Source organism: Apium graveolens, chromosome 10, assembly GCF_009905375.1.
Source record: "Apium graveolens cultivar Ventura chromosome 10, ASM990537v1, whole genome shotgun sequence".
Taxonomy (NCBI): Eukaryota; Viridiplantae; Streptophyta; class Magnoliopsida; order Apiales; family Apiaceae; genus Apium; species Apium graveolens.
Genome location: NC_133656.1, coordinates 134,087,241 through 134,112,932, shown reverse-complemented (window position 1 = coordinate 134,112,932; position 25,692 = coordinate 134,087,241). Strand labels below are relative to the sequence as shown.

General features: G+C 33.3%; 1 protein-coding gene, 1 long non-coding RNA gene and 1 pseudogene across 3 annotated transcripts; 2 read left to right on the top strand and 1 right to left on the bottom strand.

Annotated features, from left to right (window-relative positions):
* The first annotated feature begins 12 nt into the window (after positions 1 to 12).
* On the top strand, positions 13 to 3,325 carry LOC141691021 (uncharacterized; annotated as a pseudogene).
* Positions 3,326 to 8,354: 5,029 nt separating this feature from the next.
* On the bottom strand, positions 8,355 to 10,129 carry LOC141693085 (uncharacterized). Of its 2 annotated transcripts, XR_012563004.1 has the most exons (4): positions 9,852 to 10,129; positions 9,722 to 9,749; positions 8,733 to 9,552; positions 8,355 to 8,612 (listed from the first exon to the last, which is right to left on the bottom strand). It is a non-coding gene; the product is annotated as an uncharacterized LOC141693085 (long non-coding RNA). The 2 variants fall into 2 exon arrangements; XR_012563003.1 differs by having other exon boundaries at positions 8,355 to 9,552.
* Positions 10,130 to 21,253: 11,124 nt separating this feature from the next.
* On the top strand, positions 21,254 to 24,672 carry LOC141691020 (uncharacterized). Its single transcript, XM_074495771.1, has 2 exons — positions 21,254 to 22,384; positions 22,534 to 24,672. Exons 1-2 carry the CDS (start codon positions 21,254 to 21,256, stop codon positions 24,670 to 24,672), a joined length of 3,270 nt encoding a protein of 1,089 aa, XP_074351872.1.
* The last annotated feature ends 1,020 nt before the right edge of the window (positions 24,673 to 25,692 follow it).

Below are 25,692 nucleotides of genomic sequence, written 5' to 3'. Positions count from 1 at the left end.
CATTGGCCTATTATGACCACGAATCTAGTCCGACCACCAATCTGGTCCCTATTTAAAAATAATCTAATTTTATTACAACAATATAATAAGTAATGAAATTTCAATAAGCTGGATCATAAACAACACTTATCTTGAAGCATAGGGATTCATAGTTCCATGAAGTTATACAAGGAATTAATAAATGTTACGTTTTAATTCAAGGAAAGAAACAAGAAGCAGAAGATCCAAGGGTCAAAGAGTTACAAGATTTGGTCATCTATTATACAACATATAAGGGTTGGTGATAATCTCATAATTTTGCATTAATTAATACCTATTTATTGCTTGCTCCCGAATTTAATAAATTAATTAGTTACTTTTATAGGTATTTTGTACAAAAAGCAGAAAAAGAGAAAAAGAAAAGGAAATTGCAAGAAGGGCAAAAGTGGAAGAAGAAAGAAGAAAAGAAAAAAAAAGGAAAAGAAAATAGGAGTTGGCTACAATTAATGGTCAAGATCAACACAACACTCCTCACACTTGAATGACCAAGATTTACCCAACTATTAAGTGTGCTTAGAGAGAACAAAGAAGCCATAGGTTGGAGTATTTCTGATATTAAAGGAATTAGTGCGGTAATTGTCCAACATAGGATTCACTTAGTTGATGATGCTAAACCAGTTAGGGAGCCACAAAGGAGGTTGAACCCAACTTTGATGGAAGTTGTTAGGAAGGAAATTCTTAAGTTCCTAGATAATGGGATCATCTTTCCCTATCTGTTAGCTCGTGGGTGAGTCCTATTCAAGTAGTACCTAATAAATCGGGTATTACTGTTGTGACCAACGAGAATGATGAGCAAGTTCCCGCTCGTGTTCAAAATGGTTGGAGAGTGTGTACATATTATAGGAAACTCAATTCTGCCACTAGAAAAGATCACTTTCCTTTACCATTCATCGATCAAATGTTAGAAAGGTTAGCGGGTCATTCCTACTATTGTTTCCTACATGGTTTTTCGGGATATTTTCAATTCCCCATTGCTCCCGAAGATGAAGAAAAGACCACGTTCACGTGTCCTTTCGGAACGTTCGCTTATCATCCTCTAGCTTTTGGTTTGACCACGGCCCCTGCTACATTCCAACGATGCATGATGAGCATATTTTCCGATATGGTAGGTGAATTCCTAGAAATTTTCATAGATGACTTTTCCATATTTGGTTCTTCCTTTCATCGATGTTTAAACCATCTTGACTTAGTTTTAAAAAGGTGTAAAAAAATGAACCTCGTTCTTAATTGGGAAATATGTCATTTCATGGTTAAAGAAGGAATCGTCCTTGGTCACAAAATCTCAAAAAAGGGAATTGAAGTTGATAAAGCTAAAAATAATCTCATTGCTAGTCTCCGTCCACCAAAATCGGTCAAAGCAATTTGCTCATTTTTAGGACATGCAGGTTTTTATAGGCGTTTCATTAAAGATTTCAGTAAAAAAGCTCGACCCTTGACCAATCTTCTTTCCAAAGATGTCAAATTTGAGTTCAATAGTGATTGTTTACAATCTTTTGAACACTTTAAGAAAGAATTGACTTCATCCCCGATAATTAAATCTCCCAATTGGAATGAGCCTTTTGAGTTGATATGTGATGCCTTTGACTATGCAGTTGGGGCAGTTTTAGGGCATCGAATCAATCAAATACCTCATGTCATATACTACACTAGCAAGACCTTAAATGATGCCCAACTTAATTACTCAACCACCGAAAAAGAGCTTCTAGCCGTAGTATTTTCCCTCGAGAAGTTGAGGTCTTATCTTATTGGTTCGAAAATCATTGTTTACACTGATCTTGCTGCCCTTCGACATCTTTTCTCGAAAAAGGACTCTAAAGCTCGTTTGATTATGTGGATCTTGTTGCTCCAAGAATTTGACCTAGAAATTAGGGATAAGAAGGGGTCTGAAAATGTCATTGCCGGTCATCTCTCTCGATTGGTAGTAGAGTCAACCGTTGATTTGCCTTTGAATGAATCTTTTCCGGATGAACACCTTCTTTCTATCTCAAGCCTCCCTTGGTTTGCCGACATTGTTAATTACCTTATCACCGGCAACATTCCGACTTATTGGTCCAAACAAGATAAATCCAAAATCATTTTACAAGTCAAATACTTCTTTTGGGATGACCCATATCTCTTCAAGTATTGCCCGGATCAAATCATTAGAAGGTGTGTCCCAAATCACGAGTTTAGAAGTGTCCTTTCCTTTTGTCATGATCAAGCTTGTGGAGGTCATTTTAGTGCAAAAAAGACGACGGCTAAGATACTCCGAAGTGGTTTCTATTGGCCTATTTTATTTAAGGATTCCGCGGAATTCTGTACCGCTTGTAGTAGGTGTCAACACTTAGGAAAGATCATAAGACGTAATATGATGCCAATGAATTCGATCCTAATTATCGAAATTTTCAATGTTTGGGGGATAGATTTTATGGGCCCATTTTCTAGCTCATTTGGCAAACTCTACATTCTCTTAGCGATCGATTATGTGTCTAAATGGGTGGAGGCCATTCCAACTAAGTCTAATGATAACAAGGTCGTTCTTAAATTCTTAAAAGAGAATATATTTTCTCGATTTGGTACACCTAGAGCTATCATTAGTGATCAAGGCAAACATTTTGAGAACTATCATTTTGAGTCTCTCTTAAAAAAGTACTCGATCACTCATAAATTGGCCACCCCTTATCATCCTCAAACTAGTGGTCAAGTTGAAGTCTCAAATAGGCAAATCAAATAGATTTTAGAAAAGACTGTCAACTCCAATAGGAAGGATTGATCAACTAAGTTGATAGATGCTTTATGGACCAATAGGACTGCGCTTAAGACTATTTTAGGTATGTCTCCTTTTCGGCTTGTGTTTGCTAAAGCTTGTCATTTTCTGGTTGAACTTGAACATCGAGCCTTGTGGGCCATTAGGGAGTTGAATTTTGATTTACCAACTGCCGGTAGTCATAGGAAGTTGCAATTGTCTGAGATACAGGAAATGAGAAATTATGCTTATGAAAATGCTAAAATCTATAAAGAAAGAATCAAAGTTTTTCATGATAAATCAATTTCGAGAAAATCCTTTTCTCCCGGTCAAAAGGTTCTTTTGTACAATTCTCGGCTTCATTTATTTCCCGGAAAATTGAGATCTAGATGGGAGGGACCTTACATTGTTAAAGTAGTTTTTCCTCATGGTGCTATTGAAATTGAAAATCTTAAAAATGGTGAAATATTCAAAGTTAATGGACAACGTCTCAAACCATTTTTAGAGTTGCCAGTCGATTCCACCTCATTGACCCATGATCAAGTAAGTCTCTTTCAGTAGGTTTTTAACTCTCTTCATCCCTTATCAGGTATATTCTCATCATTCCCCTTGCTTATTTCTCTCTTTTGAATACATTGAGGAGAATGCATAATTTAGGTATGAGGGAGGGTTTTAGTGTAATTCTTAAAAAATGGAAATTTAAAAAAAATTGAAAACATCAAAAAATTCAAAAAATTAGAGACATTTTTAGCTAAGTTGTCTTACTCTTTCTTGAACTTTAATAGTAGTTGGTGTTAACATGTTTTCAAAAACATAAATGTATAGTGCCTTTTAGATTATTTAAATGTAGTTAAGTAAGGTATCTTTTTCTTAAAAGTAGAAAAAAAGATGAATAAACTACTTTAATACCCATTTTTCTTATAAAAAAATCTTTAGATAGTGGGCACCAGTAGAATTAACTAGTCTTGTTTTGTGGCCTTTGTTACTCGAGTTATTAAGTTCGTCGGGAGATTTCAAAACCTAGTGCCCTAAAACCATCTGGTTTGGGAGTCACTGACCTAAACCTCGCTACATGGGTAACATAGAAAGCCTAAGAAAACAGACATCATAAAGTCAATTGGAAAAAAAAAGAAAAGAAAAATTTTGTGAAGTTTGGCTAGATACTTGTTTTGATAGAGAATGGGTCAGTTCAATATTAGTTAAAAAAAGAAAATGTTCTTAGACACGTAAATCCATCAAAGGCCTTAAATTCACTACACACCTTGGGATCTTTTGTAAAAATTCTAAGTGGACATAAGCAGATTCGAGTCACCTATATCTTGGCTATTATTAAAAGAGTGTTTAAGGCATGTATTTTATTTATAAAATCTTCTTGCTAACATCAATGATCATTAGAGTAAAATTGATATAGATACTTGTTATATTATCCCAAAGATTTTATGGGTATAACTTTTGTAAACCCTTTGGAGACAAAACTCCTCCTATGGAGATCGTCCATGGGTTTAACGGGTTGGTAAACCTAAAATTTCCCGTCACGCCAACGAAAAGGAGCATAGGATTTTCCTTAGTTAGCAATTTTATTTTTGATTTTACTCGAGGACGAGCAAAAGATAGATATGGGGGCATTTGATGATCTCATAATTTTGCATTAATTAAAACCAATTTATTGCTTGCTCCTGAATTTAATAATTTAATTAGTTGCTTTTATAGGTATTTTGTACAAAAAGTAGAAAAAGAGAAAAAGAAAAGGAAATTGCAAGAAGGGCAAAAGTGGAAGAAAAAAAAGAAGAAAAGAAAAAAAAGAAGAAAAAAAAATAGGAGTTGGCTACAATCAATGGTCAAGATCAACACAACACTCCTCACACTTGAATGACCAAGATTCACCCAACTCTACCCTAAACCCTACCTTTTAGCTAAAAATCCCCCTTCCCCTTGTATTCAACATCTAAGATTTATCTTATTTTACCCTAAATTTAGTAGTAACTTCTCTTTTCAATTTCTAGATCTAGTTTTTATTTCCATTGTAGTAGCTCTCAAAAGTTGTAAACACTCTCTTCAATTAATGTCATTCAAGTCTTGTTATTACATCCTCTCATCTATTTTATGTCTTGTTATTATTAATTGGGCTATGATATCTTTTAAAATTTCAGAAGTTATATATTTGGAAATTTGAAAGGAGCCCTTTAAATCTAGAGATATTGTTAATTCTAAATTTTAGATTTACTTTTACATTTTGTTAAAAGTTAGCTTCCTGTTTAAATCCTTCCCATAACCAAGAAACAAACTCGGTCTGAACCAGTTTTGGTCCCGGTTAGTATTTTGTGTTCTCTCAGCTAGTATTTCTTTAGGTCTCTTTTTGGTAGTGATTTCTTGCATAGACTTTGTGCTTGCTTTGGTTATTTATTTAATTAAACAATCCTCTTCTCAACTCATTTTACTCTACTTTTTTATGGACTATATCTAAGTTTAATAAATTGTTGATTCCTAGTTTGACCTGTGTCATCCAATCTTAATTAGCTCTCCATTGTTTTGTGTTTTTTTAGTAATCTTACTAGTCACTAATATTACCATGATAGTATTAATTGCATTAATTGGTATCATATAAATTGCCTTCATTAATTAGTTAGTGCTACGTATTTTTAAATTTGATTCAATATTGAATGGGCTTGTTTTTTTCTAACTCGTGGCCCAACTTTGTTTGGAGCCCATTTCTTTTTTATGGTCCCTAATTCAAGTCAAGTCATTGCTACATTAGCATTTAACATCAGCATCATTAAATATTAGCGTCATAAATTCATGATTAGTTCTAGCTTCTTAAATAAATGACTCACTTAAATAGAATACTTACCTGTCATTTATTTTTACAAACTTTGTTTAAATTGAAAAAAAACTCCCCAAATTAAATTGTCCTTGTTTGATTAAAATAAAAATAATGTTCTTGCGAAAATAAATTAAGTCCTTGTGGTTCGAATCTAAAATATTAAAACGATGAATTGTGCGCTTGCAATTTAAAAATATTTATTTTTGGCACATCAGTTGGCTGTTAAGCAATCTCGTATCAAGAATCAGTATGTGGTAGATATGTATTTCTGGAGTAACATCGTATAGATGTGGTTCGTATTCAAGAATTCAACAATCAATGTTTTACAAGAAATCAGGCTTGCAGCTGGAGATCAATAAGAATAAGGGTTTAGGGTTAAGTACTTCAAAGTACTTGTAATATGAAACAAGAATTATTTGGAATAACATAATGAAGAGAGTTCAAAGGTACTCTCAATACATCACAAGAAAAAACAAAAGCACTTGCCTTATCAACTTGTTTTTATTCTAATTCTACTTGTATACTGGTTCCCACTCAGTGACCACTTGTTTTCCCTTTCTACATCTCGTTTCCTCTATTAAACATCACATGTATTTATCAATACTACTTATCATCTCGTTCTATTGATTACAAGCTTCTAACTACCCTTCGGTTCACCCAAATCTGACCTACGGATTGAAAGTTATGAATAAAATAGTCATATTATATATCAATCAGTTCATGTATAGCACATAGCTCGTAAGATATTCCATCAAAATAATTATTCAAAGAAGAGTCAGGGTTAAAATGATTCTCCATGTATTTAATACGAGTTTTTTGAACATTTTTCGGAATTAAAACGGGTCTCTAAATCCTTTTATAATTAAATAATACGGTTCGAACACCCGAATCTGACTTTAAAATAATTTTATATTAAGTATCGAGCTTTGAAAATAAATTTATATAATATTTTAAAGCTAAAAACTATTTTTTAGAATTTGAAATCAAAATAAATAATTAAATGTAATTATTAAATCAATTAAAATTATTTAATAATGGATTAAATTATAAACTATTAAAATCAAATTAATCGATTAATTAAAATAAATAAAAAATAATTAAAATTAAATAATAAAATAAATCAGAATTATTTTTGAATAAATAAATAATAAAAACAATTTTCTAGATTTAAAATAATTAAATAACTATTTTTCTGATTTTTCAAATACTAGAAATATCATTTTTTAAATAAAACTAAATAGCAATCCAATTTTTGTATAAACTCTACAACTCCGGCGACTAAAGTGTAAAAATAGATGTAAAAATTTGATTTAGGAAAAATTTGGATTAAAACCTAGTTAAATTCAGGGTCAAAATCGACCCGACCGGGTCAATCAAGAATAGTTATAACCCGCCGGAAAACTTAGAGTCCGGCGAGCTTAATTCGTGCAAAATACGAACTGTTTGATGCTATTTTGTGTCTCAATCGACTCCTGAACACAACAACAACTCTGGGATGATCTTCTTTATGGTTTATAACCCCTCGAACAAATTTCCCGACGAACTCGCCATTAACGCCGGCGAGTTCAAAGGTTTTCAGGCCAACCCATCTCAGGCTTCCAACAGAGAAGTTACTTAGATGAATTGACATGTTTTTAAACGATCTATCAATTGGTAGCACTCAATCAACCCCAGAATCGTTAAAAATGAAACTCCCAATTCTCAATCAAGAACATTCAATCGACTTAAACCTAATTTAACAATCCTAGAATTAAATATCAATTTCTATATGTTATTGAACAACAAATTCATCATATAATATACCAGAATGCCCAGTATAAAATTATCTACATGATTCTAACATCAAATCATATCAACAACATCAACAACAAAAAATTCCTAACTTAATCTTTAATTAAGTCAAATTAAAATAAATAAATAAATAAGGAAATTACCTCGATTTCTGCACTAAAATAGTTATTTGATTCAGGAAGGTCTTTTTGAGAGCTTCGATTTGATATATTGTACGCTTGAATCGGAGTTGGATAACGTTTTCGTTTGTGCATTTCATTCTCAAGAACGTAACAAATAATTAGGGTTTTCTTTGTATTTCACTGGATTTTACTATCTGATTATGATTATATGAATAAAATGAAAAAACAAATAGACTAACTATATTTATGGAATATTGGTTCGTGTTGGATCCTGTTGGATCGATAAATTAGTTACTTAGCCGCTAAATAACTTCAAAAATGATCCGTTTTGATACGCATATTGGATAATTTTCCAAACCAGGCTTCTTTTAAAACACTTTGTATGGAAATAATGTAATATCATCTTGTCTTTCGATAATACGGGTTTTGTTGATTTATCGAAATGATTATCGTATTGAAAATTTTGCGCTGGGAAGCGCACAAGTCAAACCGTAATCTGGATCGAAAAAGTCTGAACACGAAAAATGTCCAGAATTACCAGATTAAGCTAGGACGGAGTTTTTTGAAGAGTTCCGAGTTGTAAAAACGTAAAAAAGGTTGAAAATAGATGATTCCCGATTTTATAAAATAGTTTTGTAATTACTCAGAAAATAATTAATAAATTCATAAATTAATATAAAATCATATAACACTCCAAAAATTACCAGAAAAATACCTTACTTATCTATATTTTATTCTGGATATATTAAAATTTACTTGTTCACCTTTTATTACATTTAAACATCTAAATATCGATATCAACCAACAGATAATTCACCAAAAATTCACATAATATTCACATAATAATCATTTATCGATAAAATAATTATACGCAATATCCTGGATATTACATATACTACCTGCCTTGTTGGCGGAAAGAATAGACTAAAAGACTATGCATAAATTATACAGATATCTTCTCAGCAATAACTAGTCTTTCTGCTTCAGAGTATTCACGAAAGGTCTTCCCTTCGATGATATTCAGTAAAGTATCATCTGCATCTGATTATAGTATGCCATATTCTATAATAATTGCTTTTGTTATTTGAAGATTTCTGCTAGTAACCATCTTTACCTGTGTTAATTGCAGATCCCCAATTGTATATTTGTGATCTTGTTGTTTAGAGAAATGAATGAAAACAAAACATACAATAAAAAAGCAAAATGGCAGATGCTAGCATTAGACAAGACTTACTTGGTAAGAATAGGATATTTTGAAAAATATTCGACAACATCACCACTGTAAAGCGAGCTCTCAACACAGAGGTAATGTCCGGTTGCAGACAGATTCTCAAAGAGAAGAATGTGTGCTGCCGTGACATCTTTAACATGGACATAGGCCTGAACTGAGTTAGCATAAGTCTTTGATAATCCAGTGTGGTATTTGAGGATATGAACAATGCTAGAATTTATAGTTGACTACAGAACTGGTCCAATCACCAATACTGGATTAAGTGCCACCATGTCTACTCCTTTGTGCTTTCCCTCTTCCCGGGCCACTTGCTCTGCCATAGCTTTACCATAGCAATACCAGTTCTGTGTTTCAAGATTGTTAGGCCAACATTATATTAATACCCATTGCAAATCTTTTACTAAATAAAATTCGATTTTAGATCAATAACACCATAAAGCCATGATAACTATTAATTTGACTTACCCTCGACTTTTTAAAGCCTAATCAAATCAATCACGATAATAGTTCTTTAGTCATAACTAATTTTTGGTCATTCCTATTGACGAATAATTAACAAACCTTGATCAAAGCTTTTATTGCAATCAAGATAAAAGAAGATTTCATTCCTTAAAATAGACATGGATTCGCAAGTTACACTAGTGTTCTTGCATAATTCAAGATCACTCCAACAACTTTCATCAATAAGCTCATCAGGGCTCCTGTTGGTGGACATATAAACCGCCCCAATAGATGAAGTAAAAACAACCCGACGAACTTTGGCTTCCGCAGCTACAACTATCACATTCTTAGTTCCAATTACTACTGTTTCCATCATTTGTTCCTTCAGTTTACCAACATAAAAGAAATAAATATATATAAAGGTAAAATACAATTACATAAAAAATAAAACATAAGTAAAATAAATACATAGAACTATTCAATAATGCTTAAACATTCAAAAAATGAAAGTTTTAGTCTTAAATTAAATATACAATGATGTGAAATCTTACCCGATATGAGAAGATGGGCAGCAGAGGTCTGAAGCGAGGTCTACGTAGATTAGTAATTGAAAAAATCTGTTCAAAAAAGTATAATAAAAAACAAAAATGAAATTGAAAAACAAATCTGAAAAATACTTACAAATTAGGGCTCGATTAGCAGCATCGATTAAAGATTGGAAAACACTTAATTTGGGTTGTAGAGTTCCAATTAGTGCTATATGTAGACCTAGTGAAACTTAGGGCAAATAAAGAAGAGTGTGTGTTTGTGTGTGAGAGATGGGTGAGCGTGTGTGTCTAAGAAGAAGATTGGCCGTGTATATCGTGGTGAGGGTCTGAGAGACCAAGGAAAATGTGGGGGACTCGAGAGAAGAGAGAGACGAGTGATTGAGAGAGATGAGGGAAATGAGAGATATGTCAGGTGAGAGGAGAAAAAAGGGGGGGGGGGAAGAAAGGGAGAAATATTTGGGAAAATGGGGAAGTTTTTGGTTAAGTACAAATGAGGGAAATTATTCCCGGCTCTATTTTTTTATTTTTTTTTAAAAAATTTTAACATAGACAACGGTTAGTTAAGGACCGATGCGAATAACAGACTTTAACAACGGTCCTTAAATGACTAATGTGAAAGTTAGTATTTAACATCAGTTAAAACACAACCGATACGCAACATAGGTATATATTTTTTGAAAAAATACTATTAGACATCAGTTTTTTTAAAATCTGATGTAAAAATATATCTTTAACATCAGTTTGAAAAAAAATTGATTTAAAACATATTTTTCACATCAGTTATTTTTTCGGCTGATGTTAAAAGGGTGATGTCTATTAACCTTTTTCTAGTAGTGAACTATTGTTCTGAATCCAAAATGAAAAACCTTTATTTTCCAGACAAGTAACCAAAATAATGTTTCTGCAAATCGCAGGCACGTAAAAATTGTTATCTAGTTCTAAAACAAGCCCGGTGGGCAACAATAAATGATAAGTCCCTACAGTTAAAACGCTAGCCTTTACTCCATTGCCAACACGTAGGTCAACTTCTCCCTTCGCCAATATCCTACTTCTCTAAAGTTCCTGCATATTTATATAAATGTGAGAACCACATCCAGTATCTAATACCCATGATGTAGAAGTAGATAAATTGACTTCTATAACATAAATACCTGAATCAGAAGTGGCAACAACAACCTTCTTTTTCTTCAGATCCTCCAATTAAGCGTGACAATTCCTCTTCCAATGACCGGTTTCTTGCAATAATGACAATCACCGACCTTTCAAAAACCACTTTAGGCTTCAACATTTCCAATAATTCTTCTTCACCATCAACATGAGAGTAGGGGATGCCTTCCGAATATTGGTCTCAACAGTTTTCAACATTTCCAACAATTCGGTAGGTTTCTTATCTATCTCATTCATATTGTAATTCCTCACAAATTGAGAATAACTATTATTTAGAGATTACAAAATTTATTCAATCTGGTGCTCCATAGCAATCGGGCACCCAATTTGGCAAGGTACTAAATGTACCTTATCATCCTTTGAACATGTGGTCCAATCGGATCACGTTATCCTTGCTTGCATGCGATTACCGATTTGAAAGTATCAAACCTCTTCTGATGAGCTTGTCCTTCAAACATACATTTAAGGTGCTCAATTATATTATAAGAATCCATGTTCTCATGTTAATTCTGAAGTTTAGCACTCATGGTCCCTAATATGAGACATCAAACATACGTGTCATCATCAATATATTTCTGATAAACAGTTTGTTGAGGACGGGATAATCCTTCAGGGAGAGAGGGAGAGGATCATCTATTACATAAATCTTGCCCTCTTGTTTGAGGACAATCCTCAGGTTCTTCTTCCAGTCAAGGAAGTTTGTTTCTGTCAGCTTGTCCTTCTCAATGACTGATTGCATAGAGAAGTTATTTGAATTATTTGACATCTGATATCTATAATGTCCAAAATGCATAAGATAAATTAGTCTAGAGATGATTATTAAATTATGTTTAAGTGATTTTTCACATATATTCAAAATATATATCTCCCACTATTTTTATCAAATTAATAGCCCTAACTATTAATTCAGAAAGAATATCATCTGTATACTTTCTAGTGAGCCAAAATCCATATTTCATTATATCTTAGGTCAGGTTTGGCTTTTCTCCCAAATTAAGATTATTTAGGTAGACAACATTTGTCAATTATATCAACTACATAATTCTTGGATAGTTTTGTGGAACAATATGTGTTCATATTTATCCAATAAATCTCGCCAAACTCTATGCCTCTAAGTTCACAATCCTATAGTGGTAGCTTAGTTAAGTCAAACCCAAAGGTCTAAAAAGTATCATATACTTCAACACGCCTTCCCACGATAGATGGGAGTACTTCGTTCTGGCGAACCAACTGCTTATTGATCTAGTGGTTAACGCGATGGACATATTGGAAGGCATCTAAACAACTTAATTTTTCCTTAAATAAAATACTTCACATCAATACTCGTCAGTAGTTTGATATCGGTCTCGCTGAAAACCCTCAACTTTACAAGTTCAATGAACCCATTTTTGACAAAATTGCCCCATGTTGGAAATAAAGAAGATTCGTATTTTATTATGTGTTTCTTAAATACGAGAATCTCAAAATCATTTATAAATTTTAAAATCTTGAGTCGTTGCATATTTTATCTTCTTTAGCAGGCATGGCATGGGTGACATATCTATAAGTATATTGAAACAACCTATATTAATGTACTTACATAAAAAAAACTCGAGTTACATTCGACTATAAACAATTATAAGAATAATGACAATGACACGCAAGTCGTATTTATAAAGCCAAAACAATAAACTTTAATCTAAAGGTCTTAAGGCCATAACCCACACCATGCTCAAGTAAACAAATAAACAACGTTAAAAATATACCGGGGTCCCGGGGTGGAAGCCCCGTGTGGGGGTCCGGGGGCCGCCCCGATAGGGGGTTGGGGGGCGGAAGCCCTCGGGCGTGGTCCGGGAGCCGCAGCCCCAGGCTGGGGTCAAGTTGACCTGGTCAAACAAGATTTTTTTTTAAGACCAGTATTATTCAAAAATCATCAATTTCAGAGCTACAAATCATATATTTTCCAGTCTTTACCACTAGTGCATCATATGCAGTTTCAGAAGTATGTATCATATATTTACTAATCATTTTCCGTTTAATAGGTCATGTACGTACACTATTTGTCGAACAATTTATATCACTATATATAAACCAAACATCAAGCATAACATACACATCACATACTAATCAGTCATGGAAAAATATAACATGCTAGTATTATCATATATACATATATATACATACAACACGTGAATATGCAGAAAACTCTATATAACAGTTTGATCATTAATCAACATAATATTATACATATTGTATCTCATACATAAATGATATCAATATACATGCATGGCAGATTTGATACAGACTTAATAAATTGAAATATTGTTAAACACGTCAACAAATTTTCCCAATATACACATAGCTCTGATATCGTTGTTAGGGATTCATGAACAAAATACAACGGAAAAGCTCCATAAAGCAAAATAAAAATTGAATACCTACCGCAGGATCTTTGTATAATGATGGGATAATTATGGAGAATAAGATCATGTAACTTAATAAAAATTTCCATATGATAGTAATGGATGTACTGATCTTGATGAATCACAAGAGCCCTCCTTGCAAGGATTTACTCTCTAAAGATATCCACACGAATGTACGATCGTCCAACGATCACCGGAGCCGGTACTAGCCGAATAGATTGCCTCTTTCTCTCTCTATTTCTCTAGCCACTCTAAAATATAGAGCTACTGGGGTTTTTCTTAAAAACGAAAATACAACCAGTAACTCGAAAACTATACATCATAATGTATATATAAGGGGGAGAGATATTAAGACTTAACCCTAATCCTAATGGGCTTGTAAAAACCCATTATGATTTCGGGTTTTTATTAATATAAAATTCGAATTCTAACATATATAATTAATCATCAAGTTTCACTTAATTAATTTAATAATTAAATTTAAATTCATAATTATAAAATATTTAAATTCATAATTTAAATAATACTTTGTTTTAAACGTTCTTCGTGTCGACCCTTTAAATTATTATTACGTTTTGTAATAATAAAATTATAAACAATGAGTGGCATCTAGTAATACATCATTGCTATCCAAATAATAATAATATTTGGTAATTCGATTAAATCTTTCGTGAATAATTTACAATGTAATATAATCCCTTCAGCCTTATATTATAAATTAAACTCGAGGCATATATTGTGTCATCCGCTGTTAATGTGTAATCCTTGTTTCCTTGATCAATGAGTAAACTATTAAACAAATCAGTATTTGAGGACAACCATGTATTTTATAGTCATACTAAATCAAGAGGCCAAAAAATATCACTCCTAATATAGAAGGGCTAAATCACATCTAGATCATTCATATATCTCATGCGATTCATAATATACCCAATGTCTACTTTTATTATTACCCGGTCAAGGATAACTTTTAGTAGTAGGTGTATTAATTCTCGTAAAACAATATAATAACTTTAGGTCAAAGGACCAATGCATCATTATAACTGTGAGATTAACTTATGACACTTTAAACATGTAGTATCTTACAACATGTCAATCCCACACCATGTATCTAATACATGTGTCTGTGTTTTAACTTTAGTATTACCATATCTATGATCAATGAGATGTGATCATAAGTCAAAAACACACAATTGTCAATGTATTTATTATCGTGCCTTAAAAATAATACATGACTAGGGACCTTTAGGAATATCAATACTATTCGCACAATCTCATTTCTAAGTCGCGTACTTAGAGATATAGATTTACTTATCATATTCCAAGGACATTTATTAATCTTACATTTTATCACAAAAAATAAAGATATAATAAATTTTTAAAAATAATCCGTATAATTATCATATAAAAATAATAGTGTTGTCTCTAGGTCAAAAATACATCTCGAGATTTATATGTCACCTCCAGCTTTAAATTTGATTCAAAATTTTGAGAATTAAAAATTTTGTGATTTTGTTTATCAAAGTTGAGAATTCTAATCTTAGGTTCTTACACAAGTGAAAATCAGAGCATTTATCATTTTAGAAAAAATATTGGAGCAATTAGCCATTTTAGAGTTAAGCAATTAATATGGATGTTCTCGAATAGGTCTTGTCTGACTTCTTGAATAAGTCATGTTTGAGTTCCTTAATAGGCTAATTTGGGACTTCTCAAATTAGTTCATTTAAGAGTTCTCGAATTAGCTTATTTGGAATTCTAAAATGATTTATTTCATTTTTTAAAACATTCTGTATTCCGGATTTTTAGTTAAAAATTCAAATTAAAGCAAATAGTGTAGAAAATTTTTATCTATTCCATTTACATCTTCTATAATTGGGTATATACAACTGAAATCTTTGAAGGTCGATCTCTAATTAGTCACTTGTGTGACTTGTTGAATGTACTTTTCTTGCACGGCAAGGGACATTTTAATTTTTTTTGGAATTCATTTATTTTATATTAAATTATCTAATTTTTGTTTTAAAAAATATCGAAACGATTATATTTAGAAAAATACAAATTAATTTATTTGATGTGTATATATGTGTGTTTAAAGTTGTTTACTTGATGTTTCAAGTTATTGATTGTTTTTTAAATTATTGCATTACTATTAAGTCTGGCAACCAAATCACGTACCACATTAACTCCTTTATATCAATATTTGATCATTACTCAAACATCTCAATTGTATTATGTAATGACCTTTATATATTTGAGAGGCATAATATGGAACTTTTAATTATGGGATATTTTTAAATTTATTTAAAATAATTTTTTTGAATATTTAAAAATTAATTTTATTTCATTGGATTGCATAAATTTAGGTACAACAATTAGTTTAATATATTTTAAAATATCTTTTTAAATATATGTCATCATTCAAAATCAATTATGCTTACTTTAATTTAGAGTTGTTTTTGATTGTTATGGACAATAAAAATGAAAAAGCAAAAACTTAGATTTAGACAAGTTGAAAAGGTAACTCATATTCATTTACCTATTTAACGGTAATTTCATTTATATTTAAAATTATAATTCACATACAAACCTTTCACACCATCTCCCATAAATCTTGAGTCTATATCTCATTTTTGATCTGTGTAAAAGGCATCAACATTGAACTGTATTATGATAGTTATTTTGAATTTGATGAAATTCATACAACTTACATTGAATGAGATTTTTAAACTTGCAAAAACTCGTAATGGGTGATGCAGAGATATTAGTTCGATGAGGTATATTAAGGATGAAGATGATCATGTTCTATTGAATGACGAGGACATAAAAATGAGGTGGGGTAGATATTTTTATGAGTTATTTAAACACAGCCAGAGACATAGATGTTATTTGGAATCAAGAAGTCATCAACATCAAAGGAGTTGACTCTAGTTTGGTTCAAGATATTACTAACGAATAAGTGAAAACAATATTTCCTATGATGGGTAAGGGTAAGGGAAAAATAGTAGGTCTAAATGAGATACCTATTGAGGTTTGGTATTGTTTGGGAGAACTTGGTATACAATGGTTGACAAGTCTCTTTAATAATATTTTTCATTCGGCTAAGATGTCAAATAAGTGTCAGTTGAGTGTGGTGATACCTCTCTATAGAAATAAAGGGGATGCTGAAAACTGTAGTAGCTACCGTGGCATTGAATTATTTAGTTATACAATGAAACTCTGAGATGATGTTATCAATTTCAAGATTTGAAGGGTAGTTGATATCTAGATAAATCAATATGGTTCCATTCCAAGTCGAACAATAATTGAGGCTATATATCTCATTTGATGTGTTATTGGAAAATATCGGGAACGTATAAAGATCTTCATATGGTGTTTATTGATCTTGAAAAAACTTATGATAGTATACCGAGAGCGGTTATTTGCAGGTGTTTAGAAGCTAAAGGGGTTCCCTCAATATATATAAGCACAATACAAGATATGTATTTGGAGGAAGGGACATGTGTTCAACGCAAATAGGAGATATTTGCATTTTCCCGGTTGAGCTTGGACTTCATCAACGATGAGTATTAAGTCCACTTTAATTATATGACTAAATTTCAAATCAAATGATATATTTGATACACCAATTGCATATACATCCATATAATATAAAAAATAAAAGATTAATTATGTATGCATGTATGTACATTAAAATTAGCAAAAAACATTATATATTTGCTAATTAATGTACTCATAATCTGAATTTGCATCCAATCACGTAAAAATAAATTTAAGATATAATTAAGAACGAAGATCTTGAAATGAAATGAAATGGAATTCACAATCTCCATCATTCTAGTGGTATGTTTATAATGTTTCAACATGCATTTTAAATTATATAGATATGTTATTGATTATAAAAGTGGTTGAAGGGTGAATATTGTTATATTTAGATTTGATTTGCTTTTTTTTATCTAATTTATTAGATTGGGGTTTGTCTTTCAATTAATGGCTAAAACATGTTCTAGAAATATTGTGTTTAGATTATAAATTTGATGTTAGATAGGATTATGTTTTAAAAGAACATTTCTTGTGTAGAAAGAGATATAAATTAGTATAGGATAACATTTTATCTTGAAATCTTGTAAACATTTTGTATGATTATATGTTATATTCAGGACGAGAGTTAATATGGGCGTTACAATGTACTTTTCAAGCATCCTATTTGGATTAATTTAAAGAAAAACATGAACCTAAACCTGAAATAAAATTTTAATTTTGTTTTGGGAGGAGAAGATATTTAGATTATATGTTTGATGTAAGTAGGATTATGTTTTAAAAGGATATTTCTTGTGTGAAAAGGGATATAAATTAGTATAAGATAACATTTTATCTTAAAGTCCTTCTAAACATTTTGTATGATTTTGTTTTTTATTTAGGATGAGAGTTAATATAGGTAATATAATGTATTTTTCACCGATCCTGTTTGGATTAATTTAAACAAAAACATCAACCTAAACCTGAAATAAAATTTTAATTTTGTTTTCGGAGGACAAGATGCGAACCACTATATGCAATTAATACAAACAAAATATATGAATGATAGAAAAGATAATAAAAATATATAACAAGAGAAGTTCACGATTCCAGCATATATTGTCTCCTTTAAGCTATTACGGCCCTCACCGTATATGCGAGTCATTAGCCTTCCAGGATAAAATAAGGAAACGACGTTTCTGCACGAACTACGTCTTCCGCGAACAAGAACGGGCAAGAAACTATCACCGAAAGAGAAAACGGTTTTTGTGTAGGAGGCGGTGGTGAGATATGTTTCGAATGAATAATTAACCCTAAACTTGATAATGGTAATATATAGGCTCGAGGGAAATGTGTGCTCTACTTTACGCGTAATTGAATAAAACACGTTAATTAATAATCAAATCTGTAATTGAATCAGAATTATTATTTCTCCAAATCAATTATAATAATTCGTAATAAAAAACGAATGAAGAATTTAAGAGCCCAAGCCCAGTGGAAATTATATTTAGCAAAACTAGTTTATAATTATTCAGGCCAATTTTCTGCTACATTCGTGTCTGCACATCGCACACGCGGGCAAGCTCGAAGGCTTCGCAAGCCTCGGATTTTCCCTCGAAAGCCCAAGATTTGCACCCCCCTGCGCGCACGTAGGTGTTGGAGCAATACATAAGTAACATATTTGAACACTACATAAGTGTTTTACTATATAAAGCTATGCATTCTCCTTTGCAAATGCAATGTGGGACTTTCATTATTCTACACACTTGGAACTAAGGGACTAACTTTGGATGATCATATCTCATCCATCTCTTAGTAATTTTGAGTGATTGAAAGTGCCTCAGAAAACTCTCACGGAAGAGAACACGTTCCAAGTATCATTTGTCGCGCGCACGCGACATTCATCCACTCAAACTATGGCTCAAATTGACTCGACAATGTGGGGCTACTACCTATATTTTCCAACACTAGATATCTAGTTAGGTTAGGTTTGGTCCACTCCATTAAGAATGACGAGGAAGTCGTCTAGTAAAAGAGCTCATTATGACCCATGAAAGAATAGAGAGATTCTGTGATGGCGTTGATCTGGTAGAGGCTTCTTTAGGATTGGCTCATAGTGTAGTGTATAACTGACCATGACCCGTAACAGAAAAAACATGTTGTCATAGAGTTCAGATCGTAGAGGCATGTTTGAGTCAGGGTAATATTAAGCCCTAGAATGCATATTATGTGATGGTTGATGAATTAGCCATGCAATGTGATCTTGGGAAGGGTACATGATCTCGCTATAGATTTGGCGACACATTGTGATTCTTCCCCCCACGTGACAAATTGATGCTTGGTCATGAGTCTTTATATAAATAAATATGTGATAGTGGTTTCATGTGAGGTGACCCCTATGTTATACAGTCGCATATCTGCGCTCATTGTGTTATTGCTCAAATTGGATTCTAATGTAAAAACTAATTAAATGCAACCATAAATTGAAATTTGATATCATATTCATTGTCTAGCAACGTGACCACTAAATTGAATCATAATCCCATTTCAATATTTATTAAATAATGAAATTAATGTCATGCCTTTATGATTCTTCTTTAATTAGGTTGGATGACTAATGTTAGAGCTATGCCCATCATAGGTAGGTTGGGTTCACATATGCAGATTTATAAATAATGTTTTACTTAAAAAGTACCCATATGCATCTTGTATGATGAAGTTGTAAATAAATGATGCCTAATATGTAATGTGCAAGTACTACATAAGCGATTACAAAATATTTTAAATGTAGACTCAAGATAATTTTATTAACCAAGTACATAAAAGGATTTGTGTATAAATTAAAGGAATGTACTACTTTAATATAGGTTTTATATAAAGTTGGTCGAAATATATGATTTAATGTTCAATATATTTTGTTTGCAAGACTATGATCTTAAATAGAAAATTAGGAAAATAAGATTGATAAAAATGCAATTCAAAAATTTATGTCAGATACGTTACAGATATCACACATAAAAATGAAAAGGATCGTACGGTTACGATAAAATTAGAACATATTTCATGATGAATAATTACATATCCTACTGTCCAAAATTTGAATTTATGAAAAACTTAATTTAAAGTAATACTCTAACCAGTATTCCCCGGTTAAAGTAAATATGCACACAGATACTAGTTATGTTGTTATCCAGGGGAGCAAATTAATTTGGTTTGGCACGGTGGTATGAATATTTTTCAAGTTCATGTAGTGGTTCTTATTTTATATACAATTTTATGTTGGTATGGCTATTGTTTTCTCAGGGGAACTTTTTCAACAGCAAAACTAGACAATGAACTATTTCTGCACATATCTATTTGCAAGGTTTCAAGCCATTCCATAGGAATCCTATTTGGTAGCCATGAAATGAATTTTAAAATATCTGAAGGGAACACCTAGTTATCTTGAGTTCTGGTATCTTAAAGACACTCGTTTTAACCTAGTTGGCTATTCTGATGTCATGAATTCATAGGAAAAGCATATTTGGAAGCTTTGAATTATTAGGACAAAGATTTGTTTTATGGTATTGTAAGCAACAACAATATGTATCAATATCAACTGCTGAAACGATTACGTAACTATGATAGTTGTTGTGGTCAAGTGCTTTCCATTAGAAATCATGTTATGTATTATCGACAGGTGTTCAATCACAATACTACTGCAATATCCATAGTAACTAATCCACTTAAACATTTTGAAACAAAGCACATGGATATCACATATTACTTTATAAGGGAACATGCAGCTAATGGAAATATTGATTTGCAATATCTTCCCAGAAAATAAAGCAATGCGATGACATTTTTAAAAAACCAATAAATAAGTTTACTTTTACTAGGCTTGTCAGTGAAATTGGAATGCTTAATTTATCTTAAATCTCTTATGATTTTGTTGGTTAATTATCGTCAGTGTTATGATATTTATATTGTTTAAGTAGTAGTAGGTTGAAATATGTGTTACAAACATACATCTTAAGTTTTATATCTCACCTTCAGCTTGAAATTTAATTCAAAATATTGAGAATAAAAAATTCTACTATTTTGTTTATTTTAAATTGAGAGTTTTAATTAGGTTTTTACATAAGTGAAAATCATAGTAGAATAGGCTATATTGGAGTTGTGGAATAGGACTAATTTGACTTCTATATGGGAGTTTTAAAATAGACTAATTTAGGACTTATCTAATCAGTTCATTTGGGAGTTATGGAATTAGCTTAGTTGGGATTTTTAGTTGAAAATTGAGAATTAAATCAATGAGTGGAAAAACATCCGGAAAAAGTTTTCTCTCTGTCTATATGACAGTTTTCTCTCTGTCTATATGACAGTTTTATACATCCATTATTCTTAGTAAGTTCATCAACATCAAGTTCATTGTCTTCATCTTTATTCTGCTAAAACCTACGTGAGTATAATGGCGCGTTCTCAAGCATCGCTAGAAGATATGTATGCAAATCTTGTCATCGAAGAGGAAGAGGAGGATGAAATAGTGGTGGCAAATAATGAAGTGGTTGAACAGAAGCCAACATATATGCTGGTGGGGAAATTTTTAACAGAGAAAAATATCAACTTTCAAGTTATGCAAAATCTAATGGCGTCATTGTGGCGGCCCAGAGAAGGAATGGAAGTGTATGAGATGGGAGATCGGAAATACTCGTTTATATTCTATCATAAACTGGATGTAGCAAAGGTTATGGAAGGAGGGCCTTGGTCCTTTGAACAGTCGATGCTGGTACTTCATCAAGTGGAAATGGGGGACGATCCAACTGCGGTTGAGATACAAGATATGGAAATGTGGATACAAATATATGATATGCCAAGAGGTTTCATCTCCGAGAACATTTTGAAAAACATAGGTGCAGCAATGGGAAAGTATGTCAAATCAGACCCAACAACGTTTGAAGGAGGCTGGAAACCATATATAAGAATTCGGGTTGCAGTGAATGTAAAAAGGCCGCTGAAACGAAGATTGAAGATAAAGCGAGAAGGAAACAATTGGAGTTGGATTAATTTTAAATATGAAAAACTTGGTACATTTTGCTTTGTTTGTGGTATCATAGGACATTCTGAAAGGGAGTGTGACGTTGTTTATGCAAATCCTGAGAAGCTGATAGATAAGGCATACGGAACTTGGTTACGTGCACCGTCCAGGGGTGTGAAAAATAATACAGGGTCAAGGTGGATTCGAAATACAGATGGGGGAAAGGATGCATGGGGTACCCAGAAGCAGCAAGGGGAAGCTTCAAACGTCCATGGTGGAAATCAGGGAGGTGCGAGATTCATGGATGTTGATGGTAGGATTCACGAGATTGGTGGCGAGGTTGGCGAGATCCTAGTCAAATCACGTGATTTGAGGGAACAGCAAGTAACAGAAGATGTGACTCAGGGATACAAGGAATCTAATGACGAGAATATAGTGATTGACCCTAAAAGAAAGCGGGTTGATAACGGCAAGCATGGAGAAAATAACGGGCCGGATTTATTACAAATAAATGAGAATCAACCGAAAGATGTGTCAAAAAACTTGCTAATGGCGGGTCCTGGGGTCCAGGCCCGCCAAATATTATGAGTCTCTTAGCATGGAACTGTCGTGGGCTGGCCGACTCACGAACAGTTAGACTTCTGTTGGATATCAATCAGTAGTATAGGCCCAGTCTCATTTTTCTTAGTGAGACTCTGGTTAAAAGCAATCAGGTAGAGAAAGTTCGTAAGAAATTAAATTTTGCAGGGTGTTTTGCTATCGACGTACAAGGTCATGGAGGAGGGCTTGCCTTGATCTGGAAAAATGAGGGAGCAGTGCAAATTACAAATAGTTGTAATAATTTTATAGATTTTGAGGTCAATAACGAACAAACTGGAAGGTGGAGGTATACTGGGTATTATGGCATTCCTGATAGAACTAGACGTGTTGAATCTTGGAATATGCTTCGTGACCCTTCTGTAGCCTCAGTATTACCGTGGTGTATAATAGGAGACTTTAATGATATCGTTTCGATGGATGAGAAGAGAGGGGGGCAAAGACAACCTAGAAGATTGATGGAGGGATTTTCTGAGGCAATAATGGATTGTGGCTTGCATGATTTGGGTTTTTCTGGAGATATATTTACATGGGAGAGATCAAGAGGAAAAGAAACGTGGATCCAAGAGAGATTGGATAGAGGAATGGCAACAAGTCGGTGGACCGAGATGTTTCCGTTAGCAGAAGTGAAAATTCTAGAGGTAACGACATCAGACCACATGCCCATACTGCTGCAGTTGAATAGACAAGTGTTTGTGCAACGAGGTCGAAGATTTAAGTTTGAAAATATGTGGATCAAGGATAGGGAATGTAGAAACATAGTGCAAGCATGTTGGGAAGAGGAAGATGGGGGAGATTTGATGGGGAAAATAATGAGATGTTGTACGAAATTAGAAGAATGGGGTGGGGGTTTAATTCATGAGATGAAATTGAATATGGGGAAGTCTAGAAAGGAAATGCAAAGATACCGTTCCAGAAGAGACATATTCGGGATTCAGAAATATGATACTGCACGGTGCCATTACCTGAAACTATTAGAAAAGCAAGAGATTTTTTGGCGTCAAAGAGCCAAACAGTTTTGGCTCCGTGAGGGTGAGAAAAATACCCGATTCTTTCATAAATTCGCTTCTACAAGAAAGGAGCATAACAAAATTAAAAAGTTGAAAACTGAGAATGGGGATTGGAAGGAAACGGATGCTGAAATTCAAGAGATTATCACAGATTATTTTGATAATATGTTCTGCAGTACAAGTACAGGAATAAGTCTGCCAGCAAGAATTGAACTTCCGGTTGTTTCAGATATGCAGAGCCAGTTGCTTGTCTCGCCTATAGTGGAGGAGGAAGTTAAACGTGCTGTGTTTGCTATGCACTCAGATAAATCGCCTGGGATCGATGGCTTAAATCCAGGATTCTATCGAGCATACTGGGAGATAGTAGGAGGAGATGTGACTAAGTTTTGTAGAACTTTTTTCGAAACTGGAGAGCTACCAGCTGATGTGAATCGCACTCTGGTATGTCTAATTCCCAAAGTGAAGCAACCAAAGAAAGTGGCTGATCTTAGGCCTATCTCGTTGTGCAATGTGTTGATGCGAATTTTATCTAAAGTAATGGCAAACAGGTTAAAACCAACGTTAAATGCTCTTATTTCTGAAAAGCAAAGTGCATTTATCGAAGGTCGTTTGCTAACTGATAATGCTTTGATAGCATATGAGATCAACCATTATATTCATAGGAAAACACAAGGGAAGGTTGGAGTAGCTGGATTGAAGGTGGACATCTCTAAAGCTTATGATCGGTTGGAGTGGTCATTTATTGAAATGATGCTCGAAAGATTTGCGTTTCCTGCTATCTGGATAAAAAGAGTAATGCAATGTATTAAAACAGTTTCTTATAGTTTCCTAAGAAATGGTGAAATTTTTGGGGAAGTGATACCTCAACGAGGAATACGACAAGGGGATCCAATCTCTCCGTACCTGTATATCCTTTGTGCAGAAGGTTTGAGTGCAATGATTCGAAAGCATGAAGAGTGCGGTCTATTACATGGGTGTAAAATTGCAAAAAATGCACCAACAATCTCTCACTTACTCTTTGCAGACGATTGCTATTTCTTTCTTAAAGCAACAAAGTCAGAAGCAAGCATATTAAAGAGTGTACTACAGAGGTATGAAGCATTGTCTGGCCAGATTATAAATTATGATAAATCTGAAATCGTATTCAGTCCTAATACGTCTGATGATGATCGGGTGGGGGTATGTGATAGTTTCGCAGTGAGACAAGTTCAAAAACCTGGAAAGTACCTTGGTATGCCTATGTGAGTTGGCAGAAATAAAACAGAGGTCTTTGGATTTCTTACTGATCGAGTGCAGCAAAGATTGAAGGGTTGGTACAACAAAGAATTGTCACGTCCGGGGATGGTAACTCTACTGTCCTCTTCAGCTCAAACATTACCAAGTTTCTGGATGAGTTTATTCTTAATTCCAAGTACCATGTGTGAGGAAATTGAAAGAAAAATGAATGCTTTCTTATGGGGGAATGGGGCAAATAGTAAGGGAGTGAAGTGGATGTCATGGAGTAAAATGTGTATGCCAAAAAAATGTGGTGGATTGGGTCTTAGGGAGTTAAGAAAGTTCAATTTATCTATGTTGGCTAAACAGGGATGGAGACTACTTAAGGGATCTAACCCATTAGCTTCTGCGATAATGAAGGCGAAGTATTATCCTAATTCGAGTTTCTTAGATGCTGAAGTTGGAACAAATCCAAGTTACGTTTGGAGAAGTATCTTGGCGTCTATAGAGGTAATTAAGGCAGGGGCTCGGAAAAGGATAGGGAATGGAAGGGATACATGTATTTGGGGTGTTCCTTGGTTACCGGAGGTGAATAATGGATATGTAATGACTCCAATGCCTGTGCAACTTCAAGATAGCAGAATTCATAGTTTAATGCAAGATGACGGGCGTAGATGGGATTATGATGTAATTAATGACATTTTCCAAAGTCGAGATGCTGAGCTAATTAAACATATCCCGTTGCCGATGAAAGATACCACAGATTCATGGTTTTGGATTCTAGATGAGAAAGGAGAATTTACTGTAAAAAGTGGGTATCGCTGGCTGCAAGGTGAATCGGAGGACGCGTTTAAGCAGTATTGGACCAAGCTATGGTCGTTAAAGTTACCATGCAAGGTTACCAGTTTTTTATGGCGAGTTTGTAAGTCATGTCTGCCTACAGCTCACGCACTGGCAACGAAGCAGGTTAATATCAGTATTTTGTGTCCCTGGTGTCACTCTGAAACTGAGACAGATACACATGTCTTGTTTTCATGTGAATTTGCGAAA

Bases quoted from the DNA above. Each gene is read 5' to 3' on its own strand.
- LOC141691020 (XM_074495771.1), top strand. From the start codon at position 21,254: ATGGCGCGTTCTCAAGCATCGCTAGAAGATATGTATGCAAATCTTGTC. The intron at 22,385-22,533 runs GTCCAGGCCCGC...AAAAGCAATCAG, and splicing joins TGCTAATGGCGGGTCCTGGG to GTAGAGAAAGTTCGTAAGAA.